The sequence below is a fragment of the Sciurus vulgaris genome, assembly GCF_902686455.1.
Source record: "Sciurus vulgaris genome assembly, chromosome: 6".
Taxonomy (NCBI): Eukaryota; Metazoa; Chordata; class Mammalia; order Rodentia; family Sciuridae; genus Sciurus; species Sciurus vulgaris.
Window position 1 is genome coordinate 62,168,263 of NC_136466.1, and position 21,085 is coordinate 62,189,347.

General features: G+C 40.8%; 1 protein-coding gene across 2 annotated transcripts in view; it reads left to right on the forward strand.

The window, feature by feature from the left end:
• Positions 1–1,563: 1,563 nt before the first annotated feature.
• The window catches only part of PDE6A (phosphodiesterase 6A), a gene marked incomplete at its 5' end in the record, with an annotated part of 83,755 nt that continues 64,233 nt past the window's right edge, over positions 1,564–21,085 (forward strand). The window contains 5 exons of one of the 2 annotated variants that reach the window (XM_079144762.1): positions 1,564–2,037; positions 9,899–10,051; positions 10,570–10,659; positions 11,575–11,715; positions 20,512–20,586. In XM_079144762.1, coding sequence (XP_079000888.1) covers positions 1,564–2,037; positions 9,899–10,051; positions 10,570–10,659; positions 11,575–11,715; positions 20,512–20,586 — 933 coding nt within the window. The remainder of the gene's footprint in view (positions 2,038–9,898; positions 10,052–10,569; positions 10,660–11,574; positions 11,716–20,511; positions 20,587–21,085) is intronic. The other variant, XM_079144763.1, reaches the window with a different exon arrangement.

The window sequence follows — 21,085 nt, forward strand, 5'->3', positions numbered from 1 at the left end:
ATGTATTCTCAAACTTTTTTAAGAGGAGAGGTGGGAAGGAGCATTTGAACAGAGTGCTCAGGTTCCTTGTGGTAGGAGAATTTGGAGCTTTTGTTCTGTAGTTTATTCATTCAATGGAATACTATAAAGCAATGAGAATGAATGAACTTACTGCTACATATAATAATATAGATGAATATCACAGACATAACTTTGAATTTGAAGTCTCACACAACTAATCTGCAGTGTTTGAAGTCATAATATTTACCATGGGTCAGGTGAACACCTTTGTACACAGTGCTAAATGGGTCCAGTGCCCCAAGAATTTATTATACTCTACAACAAAGGAAGTAATCTACTTTCCAATAAAGTTCATTTACAAAGTTCAAAGTGCCAGCCACTGTTTATGAACATGCATTCCACAGTGGTTACAATGTAGAAACATTAAGGAAGGGAAAATAAGTTTCATCCAGAGGAAAAGTGCTGTTTTCCACCTTCCTGGTGTACAGGAGGGGCACTTCAAGGAGGATTCTGGTGTTTTGAGATTCACTGGAGTTAATAGTCTGTGGACCATAATGTGCATTTCTAATAGATAACCCAAGAAGGTAGGGGGTGGAGCTAGAGAAAGGTCAAATGGAATGAAGGGAAACAGATTTTTTTAAGGTAGACCTCTATGGAAAGGACAGATTATGTCTGAGTAGAAGGATTACGGATTGTTTTTAATAACCTTCTTTGTGTTATTTTCTACAAAGAACATGTATACTTTTGTAATAAAAGAAGAGCTACGAAAAGTGTGTTGTTTCTCTAAGGGCCCTTAGAATGATAGAATTAGAATCATTGAAATCTAAAACTGAGAAAAACTTTTGTGCAGAGATTGTGAAATCAGGCCCCACGGGTGCCAGACCTGTAATGAATACGAAGGAAGCAGTCTGAGTGGCAACTGGGCAGAGCGAAGGCAAATACTAAAGAGGCTTTGGGCAAGGGGGAACTGAAGGGCGGGGGCCAGGAGGAGCAGAGGAGGCTGGTGGGTGTCATCTCCCATTCCAGTCATTTCTGCCCTGGAAGAACGTGGAAAGGGTTGTTAGAGCTAATGATTCTCCCTGAGAAGACAAACAAATCTCCTAAACAGTGTTAGGCTTTTATGTCAAAAGTTGAAGGAAACCACCATAAAGGACAGAAGAACACGTGCACAGATAACAGGCTAGGTTGTTCCTGTGAGGCCTATTGCGACCTCTGCTTGAGTGGTGTTGAAGTCCACCTCCTGCTCTGTGCAGAAATCTCTTCTCCGTTCTCAGCAGACCAAGGTGAAAAGGGAACTCTCACCTCCCACCCTGGGCCCAGCAGCATCTGGAACACACTGATCCCCATAATCCTTGTTCTTGGGAAATATTAATGACTTAATCTCCCAAGCTCGCTCCCACTCCTATGTGGCTTTCTTTCTCAGTGAGATTTACATGCAAGACCCAGAGAAGTCCAGATTGGAGCAGGGCACATTCTAACTCAGCTTGTCACAGACTGCAAAACTGCCCTCAGAAGGCCTCAGTCTCAGCGTCTCCACAGAAGTAGTGAAAAGGATTCCCAGCCATGGGTGAGGTGACAGCAGAGGAGGTGGAGAAGTTCCTGGACTCGAATATTGGCTTTGCCAAACAGTACTTCGACCTCCATTACCGGGCCAAGGTCATCTCAGACCTCCTTGGGCCAAAGGAGGCAGCTGTGGACTTTAGCAACTACCACCAGCTGAGCAGCGTGGAAGAGAGTGAAATCATCTTTGATCTCCTGAGGGACCTTCAGGAGAATTTACAGGCTGAGAAGTGTACCTTTAATGTCATGAAGAGGCTGTGCTTCCTCCTGCAGGCAGACCTTATGAGCCTGTTCATGTACAGGGCCCGCAATGGCATCGGAGAGCTAGCCACCCGGCTCTTCAGTGTCCACAAGGATGCTGTCTTTGAGGAATGCCTCGTGATGCCCGATTCTGAGATCGTCTTTCCGCTGGACATGGGCGTCGTGGGCCATGTCGCACAGTCTAAGAAGATCGTCAATGTCCCCAACACAGAAGAGGTACTCTGTTCCCCACAAGAGAGGGCAATGAGATATTACTCAGTAGGGCTCTGGGTACAAATGGGTTGGGGAGCTGCTGGTCACTAAGACTGGGCCGGTGACAACATGGTGCCTCTCATTATTTACTTATAATATTTTTTTTTTTGAAAAAAGTTCAAACGCAACAGAAAAGTTTAAAATAGTACAAACAACTGTATATCTTTCATCCAAATTCACTAGTCATTTGTATCTTGTCAAATTTGTTTTGTCTCCATTTTCTGAACCGCTCAGGAGGAAGTTGCAGACATATGCTCCTTTGTCCCTAAGTACTTCGCTCAGAATTTCTAGAACAAAGAAAGGTTTTATATAGCCACAGTATAATGACTGAATTTCGGAAATACAATGTTGCTGAGTATCACCATCTAACCAACAGCTCACCTTCAGTTTGTGCCAACAGCTCGTCATGCCTGTGCAGCCCTGTCTCCTTAATCTACTTGAGTTGGAGACAATTCCTCAGTCTGTCTTTGTTTTCCCTGGGGCTGATGTGCTTAGAAGTCACAGACCAAATATTTTTTCAGAAATGTCCTTCATTTGACCTTGTCTGATGTTTCTTCATGATTAGAGTCAGGCAGGACTATCATTGAGGCGATATTGTTTTTCTTCCTGCTCAACATCAAAAGGCATGATGGATGGCTAACCCTCCTGTTACTGTAAATGTTAACATTGATCTCTTGGTTAAGCGCTGGCTCCTTCTTCTATGGGTCTAGCAGTCCACTGGATTCTACTAACAGTTATGACAAAATTCTCTTTGGTCACCATGGGCAAATCATGTCCCCTTTCAGGACTTTAGCTTTCAAAATCTGTAATGCTGTCTCCATATATTCCTCTGTGCTGGCCAACTCCAAAGCATCTCTCAGATTGCTGCTTAAAAGTCACTTACTCAGTCTGGGTGTGGTGATGCACACCTGTAAACCCAGCGAGTTAGGAGCCTGGGAGGCTAAGTCAGGAGGATCACAAGTACAAGGCCAGCCTCAGCAATTTAGCTAGGCCCTAATCAGCTTAGTGAGAACTTGTCTCAAAATTAAAATAAAAAAATAAAAAGGACTGGGAATGTCGCTCAGTGGTTAAGCATCTCTGGGTTCAATCCCTGGTACCTCCACCCCCAACAAAAGAAGTCACTTAGTCTGGAAGGCTCTCCCTGATTGCCCTGTTATAGCGATCCCCTCCTGAAATGGCTCATCACAATCAGCCCCGCAGTCAGCGACCATGTCAGCCTTATCCCCCAGGCATTTATCCTAAGATCCAGCACAATGTGTGGCACAAAGCAGGTGAGGAAACACAGCATAAAGGAGCACAGCCAGGTAATTATGCAATAGATTTCTTGAGCCCCTGTCACACCCAAAACAATGATTGCCCCATAGTGGTGGGCCCATGTGGGTCTCACCACCACACTGGCCGAACCAGGAGTCCACTTTCAATCATTTCCAAGATTCAGATCCTGGACTTTTTGTGACTTTGTCCTTACCTTACTATGACCTTATTTCTGGTGAAGGGTCTTCTTAAAGTTAAAAAAAAGGAGAGGGAGGGTGCATTGGAGAGAATTTTTTTCAACTGTTTTATTTAATAGTTAAGAAAACTGGACTCAGGAGACTTCAGAAAGGGGCTTACCCAGGGTCACCAGAGAGTTAAGACCAAGCCAGGACTTCACACCTACTATTGCCAGAATTCAAGCAGATCATCAAGTCCAGGCTTGGGCCTCTGTGGGACATATACCAAGTAGACTCCCATGAGTTTAATTTCTCCCCTTATCTCCCCTTGGGATTTTAGTGTTTCTTTTTTTCATGATTGATACACGAATTGTAGTTTATTCATTCAATGGAATACTATACAGCAATGAGACTGAATGAACTTACCACTACACATAACAATATAGATTAATATTGGACTTCAGGTCCTACTCAGGAGTCTTTCAGGAGGACTAATCCAACTGGATTGGAGTCTGTTCTCCCTCCAGTTCTCTCCAGACTTTAATTGTACCCCACAGGATTATCTCACTCACTGAATTCATAGTATTCTCATGTTTTAACTCTTAATATCTCTATCCTATAGATGATGAAACTGAAGACCAGAAATGTTAAATAACCTTCTCAGGGTCACACAGTAGAAAGTAGCAGGAAGGGAATTTAATCTGGCTTTTTTGTTTTGTTTTGTTTTTGGTACTGGGGATTGAACACATAGGCGTTTTACCATTGACCCACATTCCCCAGCCATTTTTTTTATTTTTTATTTTGGAAAATAGCCTCATAATAATTGCTGAGGCTGGTCTTGAACTTGCAATCTTCCTGCCTCAGCCTCCTGAGTCACTGAGATTACAGGTATGTGTGCTTGGTTGCACTCTGGCCTTTAGCCCATGATCTTAACCCTCTGCTGTTCTGTACTATCTCCTTACCCATAGAATGAGGGCGTGGAACTGGGTGTCATTTAAGAAAGGTCATTTCTAATCAAAGACCAGAGAGTTAAGATCTTAGGTTTTGATAAGATCTGGGTGTGAAACCTATCACTTTCTAAGAATATGTCCTTGATAAATCATTTAACCTGATTGGGTTGGTTTCCTAATTTATTAAACAGTGGTAGGAGAAGCCTTGGGGCCCTCTTCCTTTCTTTTGCTCAGGAGCTTCAATCATCTGACCCTTCATATGACTCCTACATTATTTTGGGGGACTCCTGTGCATATATAAGTAATTACATGTTTCTTTCTCCTGTTCAACTGTTTTATATAAATTTAATTTGTAGCCCAGGCAAAGAAGCCAGAAAGGCAGAGGGAAGCTGAGTTTCCCTCCCCTAGTAATACTCTCGAATGAGACATCCCAGCTTTGGGAAAGTCTGCCTCAGTTTCCTCTGGTAAAAGAGTTTAAAAATACTAGCATGTATCTCAGGGTTGTTATGAGGATTAAGTTAATTAAAATTTATACACGGAACAGTGACTGGTATATAGTAAAAAAAAATCAAAGATGTTGATAAATTCCATTTTTACAAATAAGGAACAGGCACAGAGGACTTAGGGAATTTGCTTTAGATAACAATTCGTTGCCAGGCATGGTGACACATGCTTGTAATCCCAGCAATTCAGGAGGCTGAGACAAGAGGACTGCAATTTCCAGGCCAACCTCAGCAACGCAAGCAAGGTCCTAAGCAACTAAGAAAAAACCCTGTCTCAAAATAAAAAATTAAAAGGGCTGAGAAGTAGCTTAGTGGTAAAGCGCCCTTGAGTTCAATCTCCAGTACCAAAATACAAAAGCAAAAAGCAAAGCATAATAATAGCTACTGCACAGCATTATAAGGATAAACAAAATAATTATTTCTCATCTAACAGTGTTCTTGGCACATTATAATGGCTCACATTGGTGGCTCCCATTCCTTATTTGTATTATTATTCTGTGGTTAAGGATTTATTTTAAGTGACGGTGCTTTCCTGGGCCTTGTCCTTCTAGAGTTCTCAGTTCAGATTCAGTTTGTGGGAAAGCAGAGACCAGAGGGGCTGAGAGCTTCTATAGACTGGCATTATGGGACTGAGGATCTTAGAAAGGTTCTCTGATTCCATACATCTAAGCCTAACGTTTTCCCCAGTCACCATGCTAAGGGATGGCCTGTTACTTCATGTTCAACCCTCAAAATTCACCCTGGAAGCCACGCCTGTCCTTCCCTGGTAACTCTTGGTCCTGGGACAGTCACCCTAGCTGTGATTCAACCCTGAGGATGAAGTCAGACCAGGCCAGTGAACCTTAGGTACTTAGCATTTGCCTGTTGTTTGCTTCTGTCCTCCTTGGGAAATCTTACTCAGTTTTTGGCTTTGGGCAGACACAGTCTTGGCTGCCAAACAGGAAGAAACTGGAAGTTAAGCCGAGGAGGAGGAACATGTTGTGGACTGGGGTCTGAGTTGTCTCCAGAACACCAAGTTATACTTTTAGCCTTTGGTACTGGCAAAAAACTGGGGAAGAATTACAATCGCTGTGTTGTTGCAATGTGAAACACGACTGGAGTTTTCCATGGCTCTAATGTACCTCCCCACCCAAGAAAAATTCCTACTTATCCTTGGGATCTCCTTAGGAAGGCTTGCAATTAGGATTGCTCGGTAAAATAAAAGATGTCCAGTTAAGTTTGGAATTTTATACAAGTAAAGAGTAGTATTTCAGTATAAATATGTTCCATGCAATGTTTAGAACATATGACTAGAAATTATTTATTATTCACCTGAAATCCAAATTTAACTGTATTTTCTTATTAAATCTGCAAACCCCACTTGGCACTCAGTATTTATGAGTATATTGAGCTTTCATCCTTTCTCTTAGCTGGAAAGCCCATGAAGCTGTCTGTCCCCAAACAGTGTTGTCTTATTCACCACAGGTGACGGGCACCTAATCTAGTGACTGGGGCAGAATGAGGTACTCTTTGCAATTGACTGAGCGAGTGGACGAATAAACAGCAGCCCTTCTCCAGCACCAATCCCATTTCTGAAGGTTGAACCCTAAGAGGACTGGCATTCTAAGACTCTCACCTTTAGTCCTTCCCCTCCGGGAGACCTGGAATCTGGCAAACCAGACAAGAAAAACCTCCAGAGGAACCTGAGGCATCATCACTCTGTTTTTGCCAAAGGGGAAGCCACAGCTGAGAGGGATTTTAACTACTGACAGCGCATTGAGTAGCTCCTAAAACCAATCAAAGGACCTCCCTCTCTGGGGCCCCAGGTGTCACCCAATCTGTGAAGGGCTGTTTCATATTATGGTTTGAATTGTGGGTTCATGTTTTACATAGTACCCTACTATATTGTGAGAACCCCATAAGACCAACCTCCTATATTATTGGTCTTGTCATATCTAGTGCCTGATACAGAGTCAGGGCTCAATAAATATGAATGAATGAATGAATGAAAGAAGGAAGCAAATCAATGGATAAACCAATAAGTCAATGAATGAATGAGTGGAGTGACTGCCACTTAGCAGCAAAGGAGTTGTCTATAAAATGGGGGGGGGATGAGAGTTTTATGTGGCAGGACTAATGTAAATGAATGAGGTTCCATATGAGAGTCATCTGGCTCTGGGCCTAGCACATCATTATTAAATAATTAATAGCTCTCATCATGGGATACAACCAAGCTTAGCTCTGTGAATGTTTGAAAAAGGAAATTGGGAATTGGGAATGAGAAGCAGTGCTACATTGCTTTTTAAAATCTAAATTCTAAAATAAATAAATACACAAACAAATAGATAATAAAATCTAAACTGCCATGTTCTCCAAGGTCCTGCTGAACGTGGCCCCTGCCCCCTGCCTAACTTCCTTGCCCTCCATTCTCCCTCTCCCTCTAGATGCTTCAACTACACTGATCTTTCTGTTTATCAGATCTACCAAGCTCATTGCCACCTTCTGTCTTGCATTGTTTGTGCCCCTTGCCTGACTCCTGTCAGATCTCAGCTCAGCATTACATCTCTAGACCACCCTGACCACCATCATTAACCAAAGTGGCTTCAGCCTGTCACCTTTTCCATCACCTTCTAAGCATTGCCCAGTTTATTTCCTTCAAAACCATTACCCCAAGCTGGAGGGAGAATGCTTACAAGGTACCTGCTTTTTGCTTGTTTTTCCCATTTAAATATAAATTTTAAGAAGTCCACCCCTCTTGTTCACTGCTGTGGCTCCAGGCTCCGGGCGGTTCCTGGCCTACAAAGGGCACTTTGTTAATGGTAACCAAATCGATGGGTGACTTTGTGCTTTTACTAGCTGGGCCTCTCATTCCTGGACTTTAAAATAAATGGTTTGAGCTAAATGTCATCTAAGTCCTCTTCTGCCTCCAATCTGAGAGTTTATGATGCCGTTGTCTAGAACATACTGAAAACACAGGGATGACAATGATTATGTAGTTGCCAGTCTGTCGTAGCTGGAGGGCACGTGAGGACGTTGCAGGGCTGGTAGATCAGTGGGAAAGAGGGCTGTGGTGGATTTAGAAACATCTGCCTCAGATGCAGGCAAGGCTCAAGGGTCTGCTTTCCCTGACAGATGCAAACTGACCACATGAAATGAATGTGAGTAAGCCCCGTCCTGACTGGTACTCAGGAATTCATCAGTGTCCTTAGAGAATGACACAGAAAACTCTTCTTGGCTAATGCGTCTTTAGAGATTTTGCTTAATCCTCAAATGCTAATTTGAGTAGAGCACTACTTGCTTCTCTTAATTCCTTTACCCTTCACCTGGTTTGAAGCAGCTTCACTGACAAGGCCGTTGTCTATTAATTTAATCCCACTCTAACTGGAAGAAATTAAAAAATGCAGAGTATCACCCTCAGAATTTCTGAATCACGGGAAAGATTCTGCAGACTTAGTTTTAGAAAAGTTCTATGAATTGGCTCTATGAAATAAATTTCCATTCTCATAACAGCAGGCACTGTGCATGTTTGGGTTGGCTTGTGTCCCAAGCAACACAGAAAGCTGGAAACTCATGGCGGTTCCTGGAACAGAAAGGTGGATTCTTTCAAATTTAAGGCAACAATCTGGGCTCTGTTTCCTCATTCTGCAAACATGGACAGCACCACAGCCTGTACTGACTTCCCCGGGCTGTTTTCAGTGGTGGGGGAGGGGATGTCTCTTCTGAATCCCCACAGCTTTGAGCCAAGTCCTATGTCCTGTTATTACTATTATTGATTAATCTGTGAGAGGCCTGACTCTTAGTCATGTCATATTTCTGGGGTTTGGCAGAGGTCTGACACATAGTAGGGCTTCCACTGAGATTTGTGGGATGGGGATATCTGTTGAACTGACTGTGTGGTACCTGAACCAGACTGTTAGAAAAGCTAAAAATAACTAATCCTTTTGTTCAATGACCTGTATCCCCCTCTAACCATATCCCAGTTTCTGTGAGAGGCATCAGAACTGAGGACAGGTTCTGAAGTCACACATACACACACATACACACACACACACGCACACACACATTTTAGTTTTGAGTTAGTTCCCCCTTGTATAAGATGGGCTCATGGTATATATTTCAAAGGTTAGTAGGAAGAATGTATTAGTTAACTTTTCATTGCTGTGACCAAAATACCTAACAAGAACAACTTAGAGGAGGAGAAATTAATTTTGACTCAGTTTCAGAGGTTCAGTCCATGACTGACTAAATCCATGGCTCTAGGTCCAAGGTAAATCAGAACATCACAGTGGAAGGGTATGGTAGAGGAAAGCTGCTCAGCTCATAACAGAGGGGAAGCAGAGAGAGTGCTCTGCTCACCAGGGACAAAATATAAACCCCAACCACACACCCGCAGTGACCTACTCCTCCAGCCACAACCTACTTGCCTACAGTTATCACCCAGTCGGTCCACTTAAATTATTAATCCATCAAATGGATTAATCTACTGATTGGGTTACAGCTCTCATAATCTAATCATCTCCTGGATTAACACAGGAGTTCTGGGGGGATTATCTTATATCCCAACCATAGCAGGACGTGAAAATGAAACGATGTAAGTAAAGTGACATGCACAATAATTGCCAGTAATTGTCATTATTATTCTCATTCAAGATTCGACTTTGGACTGAATTGTCCTGGTCTCAAAAGCCTCCTCCAAACCTCCCTCTCTAGAACACTCCCTCCCATCCTCTGGCCCCCACAATGCTTTGCACACATTTTCTCCATAAACCTTAGTGGGCCATGTCTCAGACCTTCTGGATTTTGGAGGTTTCACCTCTGGCAGGAATCATCTCTGGTCGCCCTGTTCTTGCCACAGGGGAGCAGATGGCAATGTCTTCATTCCCTTCTCAACAAGGGGCTTTGGGTTGTTTCACTATCCTTGCTCTGCATTTGCCTGCCCATGTTTGTCTCTGCCTTCCCTCAGGATGAGCATTTTTGTGACTTTGTGGACAACCTCACAGAGTACAAGACCAAGAATATTTTGGCTACCCCCATAATGAATGGGAAAGACTTGGTGGCCGTAATGATGGCTGTGAATAAAGTAGATGGATCCCACTTCACCAAGACAGATGAAGAGGTAAGAAGGCTTGAGAAGCTGCTGGGGTGACTGTGCTGGCACCTTCTCCTAGCTCATGAGGTCCCCCAAAGCGTGCAATTTGGTTGGCCTTAGTTTCCCCATATGTAAGACAGGGGGCTGGTCTGATGCATTCTGAAGGAGGTGGGAGAGGAAAATGGTGAAGACTGGGTTTGCAGTCAGGAATGAAGGAATAATTGTTCTTGCTTTTCCAATATGTCACTGACTTAGGCAAGTCACATAGCTTCTCTGAATCTGTTTTTTTATTTGTAAAATGGTGATAATTTTACAGTAAATAGTAGTTATTTGTCATTAATATACCCACATCAGCATCAACATTCTATATTCTGTGTGTTTTACATTCATAATGCAACATTTTATGAGTCTGCATTCTGTAATCCTTCTGCTCAAATTGCCTCTGATGAAGGTTTTAAAATATTGAGACATTCGCTGATGGTGGAAGTGGCCAGAGGATGGATTTTTCCTTCTTATCTGCTTTCCCTATACTGTTTGATTTTTAGATTCTTCTCAAGTACCTCAATTTTGCAAATCTACTCATGAAGGTACACCATCTGAGTTACCTGTACAACTGTGAGACTCGGCGTGGCCAGGTAAGGTTTGGCTCTAGAAATGGATGGGACATGTGGTTTTACTGAAGCATTGATGTGGTCAGGGCTGGTAAGGCAGGTGGTAATGAAGGTGACTGGGAACATACTACAGTCTCCAGTGAGTGTCCCCAGTGGTATTAGGTACAGGAGGTTTGTAAAACTGAAACCCAGAGTGATTACGTACACAAATTTTCAAGTCAGACAGCTTGGATTTTAATTCCTGCTAATTAACTACTCCTACACCCTGAGCACATCAGTTAGTCTTTAAACTTTAGTCTTCTCTTTGAAAACCGGAGACAATTATGGTACCACCCTCAAAAGATTGGTATCAGTAATAAGTTAGGTCAGGCATGATGTCATTCTCCATATTCCAGCTACTTTGGAGGCTAAGGCAGGAGGATCATAAGTTATCCAACTTTTGAGCAACTTAGCAAGATCCTGTTTCACTTGTCTAGCGTGTTTGAGGCCCTAAGTGGACTCCCCAGTACCACTTCCCCCCACACACAAATGTGATAATATTATAGGGCATTTGTACCCAGTTAATATTCACTAGTTTTCTGGGGGTTTTTTGGGCAGTACTGGGCATCAAACCTGAGGCCTTGTGCATGTTTGGCAAATGTTTTATCACAAAGCTACATTCCCAGACCCTTTTTATCATTATTTTTATTAACAACCTATAAGATAGAAAAAGTGAAAAGAGTTGATCCCAGTGTAAACCAGTTAATTCATCTCTCTAAGCCTCGGTTTCTCAATCTATAAAATGGGAATACTTATCATATCTCATTCTCCAGATTATGGTGTAAATTAGATGAAACAAATTCAAAAACTTTACAGAATTTTTTTTTTTTTTGGGGTCTGGCTAAGTGAACTACTGCTCTATGCCTCAAAAACTCTGCATATATTGTTGTATTTCTGCAGATACTACTGTGGTCCGGGAGCAAAGTCTTTGAAGAACTTACGGACATCGAGAGACAGTTTCACAAAGCCCTGTACACAGTCCGTGCCTTCCTCAACTGTGATAGATACTCTGTGGGTCTCTTAGACATGACCAAGCAGAAGGTGAGAAAACTTCAAGGTCAGACATTTTCAAGAAAAGCAGAGTCTTTTTTTGTCACACATTCCATTGCACAGGGAAGAGGTTGGAGAGTTTGCATGTTGTGAAATTTTTACACAAGTCCTAACTGAAGACAAGTATACTGGCCTTTAAAGGGGAAAGGTAACTCTAGAACTCAGGTGAATTAAAACAAGCCTATTCATTTGGAAAAGAAAGTGAGAAGAAGGTTGATAAGGTGAGTGAGAAGTTTCTATAGTGATTGGCAGTCCAGAAAAAGATTGCCAACTTCAGGAATTCTCGGAAAATGTACTGAAAGCTGGGCATAACACTTTCCCATGGTTTGTTGATCCCAGGGCTCAATGGAAGGGGAGACAGAAGCTTCATCAGGCCCTTAAAATGCTCAGGGCCTAGATTTATAGCCCACATGCAGCTAAGGAGGCAGAGTTCAATGTGATCCCAAGCAATGGTTGTCAGCTTTGTTTTCCCAAACTGGTTCTCCCCTTGCTTTCTCTATCTGTCTCTACCTCCTGAGGCTACTCGTTTCCTGCTTTAGGAGAGAGCTTCCTATTATCTGGATTTACCATTTTGTATCCACCATGTAAGGTACAGGACTTAAATTCCTTTTGTGTGCCTTGTGCTGCTGAGCATGGTGCATTGGCCATTGCACACCCTCCTCATATGGAGTGGAGAGCATCACAGAATCTGGGATTGGAAAACAACTTAGTCTAGTCCAAAGGTCCCCAAATTTGGCAGTTCATCAGAATCTTCTGAGTAACTGAGTAAAATTGCTAGGCTACATTTTATGTTAGTCTGCATCTTTTGTTAGTGTTATATAAACATCTGTCCATATCAGTATATATTAATTCTCTTTAATAAGACTTTATATTGAAGTATAACATAGACACAGAAATGAGACTAATTATAGGTGCTAATTATAGGTGTATTATAGTTCAGTGAATTATCACTGAGTGAACATCCCTGTGTTATCACTATCAAAATTAGGCAGTATTGCCAGGCCACAATTGCCTCCCTGAAGGTAACCACCATTGGACCTTGAACACCACAGTGGTTCTGCCTATTTTGAGGTGCATGTAAATGGAATCAAACAACACATACTCTTCTATGCCCGGTTTCTTTTGCTCAACATGGTTGTAAGATTCGTCTTCATTGCTCTATGTAGCATTAGTATATTCATTTTTATTCTTGTGAGATGTTCCATCATATGCATAATGCACAATGAATTTATTGATTTCTACTGTTGATGGACATTTGAATTTTCAGATCTCAGATGATATGAATATTACTATTACGAATAGTGTGTGTCTCTTATGACACAGTTGTACCTATTTCTGTTAGGATTTACCTAGAAGTAGCATTTGGGGGTAATAGCTTTAGAAGCTATTGCCCATCTAAGTTTCAAAATGATTGTACCATTTGGTACTCCCACCAGGAATGTATAGGGTTTTCACTCCCATACTTGGGGCTGTCATTCTTCTTAACCTTCCACTCTGGTGGGTATGTGGCATTATTTATTTTTTGATAGTAACATGTATTTCCCTAAAGACTTATGAGGTTGAACACTTTTTCATGGTTACCAGCCATTTGGATATCCTTTTTTTGTGAAGTAACTGTTCCAATCTTTCCCCCATTTTTTAAAATTATGCTGCCTTTTTGAAAATCTTATTGATTTGTAGCTATTATTTACAAATTCTGAACACAGGTCTTCTGTTGATAGATATATTACAAATATCTCCTCCCACTCCCTGCTTTCATTCTTTAAATGGTGTTTTTGTTGTTGTTGTTGTTTTGGTACTGAGGTTCGAACCCAGGGGCACTTAACCACTGAGCTACATCCCCAGTTCTTTTTTAAATATTTTATTTAGAGACAGGGTCTTGCTGAGTTGCTTAGGGACTCACTAAGTTGGTGAGGCTGGCTTTGAACTCATGATCCTCCTGTCTCAACCACCTGAGCCACTGGGACTATAGGCATGTGCCACTGCACCAGGCTTAATGGTGTGTTTTGATGAATATAAGTTCTAAATTATAATGTAACCCAGTTTATCAATTTTTTTATGGTTATCAATTTTTTTCTTGCTCCACTTAAGAACTATTTTCTGCCTCCAAGGTCATAAAGATATTTATCTATGTCAGCTTCTAAAAGTTATGTTGTCTTAACTTTTACATGTAGTTCTATAATCTACATAAGTTTTTTTTTTTTTAATGTATCGTGTGAGGTATGGCACATATTGATTGTTCCATATGGATAGCCAATTGACCCAGTACCTTTTATTGAAAAGACCATTCTTTCCCACTGTTCAATTGAAAAGATAATTTCCCTAACATACATTTATCATCAGTCAAGTATGTGGGGGTCTGTTTCTGTATTCTGTATTTTTTCTCATTGGTATGTTTATCTTTTCTACAATACCTACTGTCTTGATTTTATGTTTGTAAACATGCTTCCCAGTTATGAAAATACCTCTAAGTTTGTTGTTATTTGTTAGATGTTTCCACCATGTCTTATGTCTCTTATATGTTTTTCTGTATTTTCCATCCTTTCATATATTTGTGTTTCAATTTGAATGTCTTCTGATTTGTCTTCCATTAGTTACTAAGCCTCTCTTTGTGTCTAATTGACTATAAACTTTATATTGAATTCATTTCAGCTATTTTTAATTTTTTAATTTTTAAAAATTCTTGTTTTTCTTGGTGCTAGAGATAAAACCCAGTGCCTTGCACATGCTAAACACTGTACTACTAAGCTATATCCCCAGTCTTTAAGTAATTTTTTCAATTTTCAACTTTCCATTTTATTCCTTCTCTCTCTTTCAGCAGTCTCTCTCTCTTTGGTTGGGGCTGTGGCTCAGTGGTAGAACACTTGCCTAGCATGTGTGAGGCACTGGGTTTGATCCTCAGCATCACATAAAAATAAATAAATAAAGTAAAGGCATTGTGTCCATTAAAAAAAAATTCTTCTCCCTTTGTTTTTCTTTCCTTCCTCCCTCCCTCCTTTGTTCATTTGTGGTATGAGGGGTCAAACCCAGGGCTTTGAGCAGGCTAGGGAGGTGCTCTACCACTGAGCTATAGTCCCAGTCCTCTATATTATATTTAATTTCTTAGACATAATCACAATTATTTTAGAATCTGTATCTAAGCCCAACACTGTGGGACACACCTGTAATCTTGCTACTCTGAAGACTGAGGCAGGAGGATCAACAATTCAAGGCCAGTCTCAGCAACCAACAAACAAACACAAAAAACCAAGATAGAGTCTGTGTCCAAGAGCAATAATATCTGTGAATACCTTCTGTAGACCTGTTTCTATGATCTGTTTCTCCTCTTGATTTTTCACTTAATTCTCATCTTTCACATTTTTGATCATTTTTGTTTGAACATTAGAGATATGTATGAAAAAATTATAGAGATGATTTGAAACTCTGGAATGATGTTACCTTCTTCCAAAATGGATGATTTTTACTTCTGGCAAGCAGTTAGGTTAAATAGCACCTTAATCCAACCAGGGATTATGCTGCTTCGAAGCTGGTTTACAGTCTCTGTGAGAGCTGGTCTACTTCCGGTTCACTTTTACTCCAGGATATAAACTTTGCCAGGAGGGTGTGGATCCCAGCCTAGGGTGTTTTCAAGGATTTCTCTTCCTTGACCGGCCCTGAATTACAATTTTGTCCTTCTTGTCCAGTGAGTCATATGTCAACTTTACTCACTTTCTTAGCTTCTCAACAACTTTGGTGTCAACAAGTGGGTTGAAATGGAAAGTCGAATCTGATATCGGGCTTCTATCACTGGATTTCCCACCTTTCTGGGATCTTGGCTCATTAAGTCCTTGCTGCCTTGCTATCTCTGATTCCTTAAATCAATGTTTTTACGTACACACCCCAGATTTTACGATGCTGTTAGAGGATTGATTTGAAACAAGATGTCATGATTAACCAAAGTAAACCCCCCCTTTTTTTTTCTGTAGACCATATGAATTTACCTGAGGTTTTTGAATAGTATGGACATAACATAATTAATTTATCCTTTCCCCTATTGCTGAGCATTAAATGTATTTGTAAATATTCTGGCAATTAAAGACAATGCTGCAATAACAACGTAAAGTTAAGTCTTTATATACTTAAGTAAAAATGTCTATAGAGCTATAGAAGTGAAATTACTAATTTTTATTTTGCTTTTCCCAAAAGTTTTTCTTTAAGGACTAAATAATTTTCACTGTCATTCATACTGCATGAGAATTTTATTTACCAAAACTCTTACCAATTCTTGACATCATACTTTTTTCCCCCCTATTCCTATGGGTAAATACTGGTGTCTTTTTTCTTCCAGTTGTTTTTTCACTGATTATTAGTAAGAGGAAATATGTCATATATGTTTGTAATTTGATTTTTCTTTTTCCATGCACTTCCCTGACATATCACATGTCAATTTTTAAGAGTTGTCTATTTCTTATTAATTCCTCGGAGTGCTTTATGTATGATGGAGATTATATATCTGTAACACGTGCTGCAAACTTTTTTCCGTATGAATTACATTTTAACTTTATTTATGACATCTTTCACCTACAGAAGATTTAAATTTTATTTTAGGTCTTTTGAGCTCTAGCTTTTATTTAGTAAAACTTCCTTACTGCCAATATTATAAAGATGATCTGAAAAAGATCTCATGTTGACTTTTAGAGTTTTAGTAGATTTTTAGGTTGTTGTTTTTGGTACTAGGGATTAAACCCAGGGAGTGCTTTACGACCTACATTTCCAGTCCTTTTTATTTTTTACTTTGACGCTGTGTCTTGCTAAATTGCCGTGTATGGCCTCAAACTTATGAACCTCCTGCCTCAGCCTCCAAAGCTGCTGGGATTACAGGTGTGGGCTAGCCCAGCCTAATAGTTTTGGTTAATATAGTTTAATCTTTAATTTATCTTGAAATTAAGTATATGTATGACGTGAGAGAGGGGTACATTTTTCCCCTTCTATGTTTCTCCACTTAAAGAACAGCCTACCCTCAGGTTTGGGGTTTTAGCTCAGTGGCAGAGTACTTGCCTTGCACATGAAAGGTCCTGGGTTCAAATAGATAAAGAAACTTCATTTCTTTTCTTTCCTTCCTTCCTTTTTAGTTTTAATTTAGGTTTTGTTGTTGTTGTTGTTGTTGTTTTTGACAGAATCTCACTGTTACCCAGGATACCTTAGAACTCCTAAGCTCAAGTGACCCTAATCCCAAATAGCTGGGATTATGGGTGTGCACCACTGTGCCCAGATCTTCTTTTTCCTTAAGCATATTTATTTGCAGTTCCAGGGATTAAGCCCAGGACCTCATGCATACAAAGTGCACAGTCTACTACTGAGATATATCCACAACCCAATCAAAAGAATTTCCAAGCTGGGTGCATCCTGATTATTCCAGCAATTCTGGAGGCTGAGGGAGGAGGATCATACGTCCAAGGCCGGTCTATGCAACTTATTTTTGAGACCCTGTCTCAAAATAAAATAAAAAATGGTTGGCAGTAAAGTTGTGGTAGAGCACCTGCATAGTATATGCAAGGCCCTGGATACAGTTCCCAGGACTGCAAAAACAAAAAAACAACAAAGAAAAACCCTTTGAGCAGTCCAATTCAAAAGTCTCCATTTTCAGGTGCCCAGTTTGCAGCAGGACTTGACTTCAGGCCCAGCACACTCCGTGCTGCAGGATTCCGCACTCTCAACCTTGAACTCCCTCTCAAAAGGAAAACCACAGTTAAGCAAGAATATTCTGAGTTAGTCATCCCCAGAAGATGGAACAATGTAGCAATTAAAAATAGTTTAGGCTGGAGGAGGGAGAAGGGGAAATACTGGGGAATGATATTGACCAAATCATACTGTTATATCATATGCATGTATGAATATGTAGCAACAAATCCCACTATTATGTGTAATTATAATGTACCAATAAAAATATGTGGAATAAATGAGAGGTTAGACTACCTGCAACCACTCTCAGAACCTTCCCCCAAGTAGCTAAGTTTTTACTTATCTACTGACAATATGAAAAAGTCATTAAAGTCCTTGAATTGTACACTTTAAGTGGATTCATGGTATAGTATCTTAGCCCAATTTCTGTTGCTATAATAAAGTACACAAAGCTAGATACTTTTTTTAAAGAAAAGAGGTTTATTTAGCTCATAGTTTTGGAGATGGAAGTCTCAGATTGGGCATGCATGGTGGGAATGCGTGTGTACATCACATAGTGAGACAGGAAGCCAGAAAGATCCAGGGACCACGTTCACTCTTCTTATAACAACCTTCTCTCTCAGGAACTAACTGGGATCCATTAAAAACAAAATCACAAGGGCAGCATCGCACATGACCTAACCATCTTCCACAAGCCTCTACCTCCTAAGGGTTTCACCACCCCTACACTGCTGCACTGGGGACCAAGTCTCTAGCACAGGAAACCAACCAAGTAGCAGGACAGAGCCTGTGTGTGGTCCCTCCTCCTGAGATTGCATGACCGTACAGATCCTTTCCTGGCTCTTTTCTCTCTTCTCTGCCTGTCTTGACCCCGTGAAAAGAAAATCATAGGACAAAATTAATTTAACAGAGCTTACGTGAGTAAAAAATGATTCATGAATCGAGCAGCACTCAGGACCAAAAGATGTCCAAAGACATCTGCTCTAGATGTGTATATCTCGGGATATACACAAACCATATCCAAACCATAGTCTGTGATATGTCAATTATATCTCAATAAAGCTATTAAGAACAAAAAGAAGAAAGAAAGGGAGGGGAGAGAGGAAAAAAGGGAGGAGCCAGAAATATGCACCACTCTCCACCCAACCCTGTTTGGCCATTTCTCTTCTCCTGGGAAAGTCTTCAGATCCACTCAGCTGTCACACAGAGCATCAGCCCCATGTACTTGTTCTGGGCTCTTCTTGGCCTCTGTACTCCTTTCATTACTGTTTTCAGTTTTTACTCCATCTACCTAAGTACTTGCTTGTCTCCTCCGTGATGTGGTAAATTCCTCTAGGCATGAATTGTGCCTTATTTATCTCAGCATATCTAGAAGCAAACAGGTTGCGGGGCTCAGGTGGGCCCCAGTTTATGTTTTCATCCAGAACAGAATTTCTTTCTGTTGTTAGTCATCCAGAAAGTCATCCAGAAAAAGAGCCCAACTGGGCAGAAGGCTGAAGACATGAAACCTGGGTTTCATATGGACTCCCTTGTGCTTGTCCTTGGGATGATATTAGAAATAAGCAAACCATCTTGATAAATGGGTTCAAACAGGAGAGAAGTAGGGGGAAAGTGCAGTTGACCTGCCCACAGTAATCCAGCGCTAGCAGATTACAGTTTGTCACTTCATGCTAACAGCTTAATGAACAGCCCGGGAGCTTGGAGGCCTGCTCTCCTGGGCCTAGACTTGACCCAGCAGAAGGTTTGAAGCTTTGCCTGCAAAGGAAACCAACGAAATAGCAGGACAGAGCCTGTGTGTGGTCCCAGTGGCTCCTCCTCCTGAGATTGCATGACTGTACAGATCCTTTCCTGGCTCTTTTCTCTCTTCTCTGCCTGTCTTGACCCTGTGAAAAGAAAATCATAGGACAAAATTAATTTAACAGAGCTTACGTGAGTAAAAAATGATTCATGAATCGAGCAGCACTCAGGACCAAAAGATGTCCAAAGACATCTGCTCTACAGCATGCACAGTGAGGTTTTTTAGATTGAACTAGAAGGTGAAATACGGAGATAACTTGACTCCCTAAAGCTAGGCATTTGCTTGATTTGTATGTGATTCAATCAATCGGTTGCCAGGGATTGGCTAAAACTTCTATTTGCCATGAAGTATATTCCTAAATTGAGTTTTTGTTTACATACTAAGTCAGGTTGCATTTTTTTTTTTTTTTTTGTAGGAATTCAAATTGCTATGCAGGATCCCAAAATACAGAGACAACCTCTGGCTAATGACCTCCTACTTATCTCGCTTTAATAGCTCCTCATTTTATAGGTGTAAGCCTTTCTTGTTGGATTTATCTGTTACATTTGGCACCATTGTGCCTTTCTTTTCTTTCTCTCTCTCTCTCTCTCTCTCTCTCTCTCTCTCTCTCTCCTTCTTTCCTTCCTCCTTTCCAATACTGGGGATTGAACTTACTGAGACATAACTTAAGTTCTTTTAGTTTTTTCATTTTGAGACAGGGTATCACTAAGTTGCTTAAGGCCTAGGTCCTCACTCAGTTGTCAAGGCTGGTCTCAAAATTGCAATCCTCCTGCCTCAGCTTCCCAAGTCCATGGGGTTGCAGGTGTGCACCACCATGCCCAGTTTGGGCCCCATTTCAGTCAGTATACACACATTTGTGATATGGTTGCTAATAGATTATTATCTACTAATATCATTGTTAATAATTATGTGCCACATTTATTTTTAATTAGTCCTTCTGGTTGGACATTTAAATTGTTCCTTATTTTTCACTACTATAAATGATACTGCAAAGGGTAATTGTTTGAGTTAAACCTTCAATCTCGAGTTAGCACGTCCTTATGGTAAATTTCTTAACCGTGGAGACCCCACTTTCCCTCTTGTGTCCCACAGCACTGAGGGTGCCCCAACTCAACTCCAATGTTTTGTCTGAAGCCCTGTTCATCAACAGTTTATAGGGTAGATATATGATGTTAGTGAGTCTTACTGTTTTTCCATGTTTGGGTCCCAGCAAGCTATCCCATGTCTAAATTTTAGTGACAGATGACATATCTGTTAACCTTCTTTCCTTAATCTCTTTTTCTTTACCTATTTTCAAAACCCCTAATTATTGATTCTTTCACTCTTAGGAATTTTTTGATGTCTGGCCAGTTCTGATGGGTGAAGCTCCTCCCTACACTGGTCCCAGGACTCCGGATGGAAGGGTAAGTCTCCCTCTGGCCTTTTCGATATAAACAAATGCCTAATAAAATTAAAATGTAAGACATAATAGACCTGCTGAAGGACATTTCTTTATTGCAAATGCTTTTACCTTCTCTGGGTGTGTTTGTTTCTCTTGAGTTATAATAATTCTTTATAATCACCCATCCCTGTCATTTGCAGTATTTTTTTTTTAATACTTGCTGAAGTTTCACAGTATCCTGGTGAGGTAGATTAAGGAGGAAATCAGTATCTTCTAAATTCTAGGAAGACTTTTCTTTTCTTTCTTTTTTTTCTTTTTCTTTCTTTTTTTTTTTTTTTTTTTTTTTTTGGTGTTGTTGTTGTTGTTTCCCAAGTACTGGGGTCAAACCCAGTGTCTCATGAATGCTAGGCAACACTCGCTACCACTGAGCTACATCCCCAGCCCACAATGGTGGCTCTCTCTAAAAATGAGGCCCAATCACCTATGAGATGGCAAAAAGGTATGTATGGATGTGATACAGG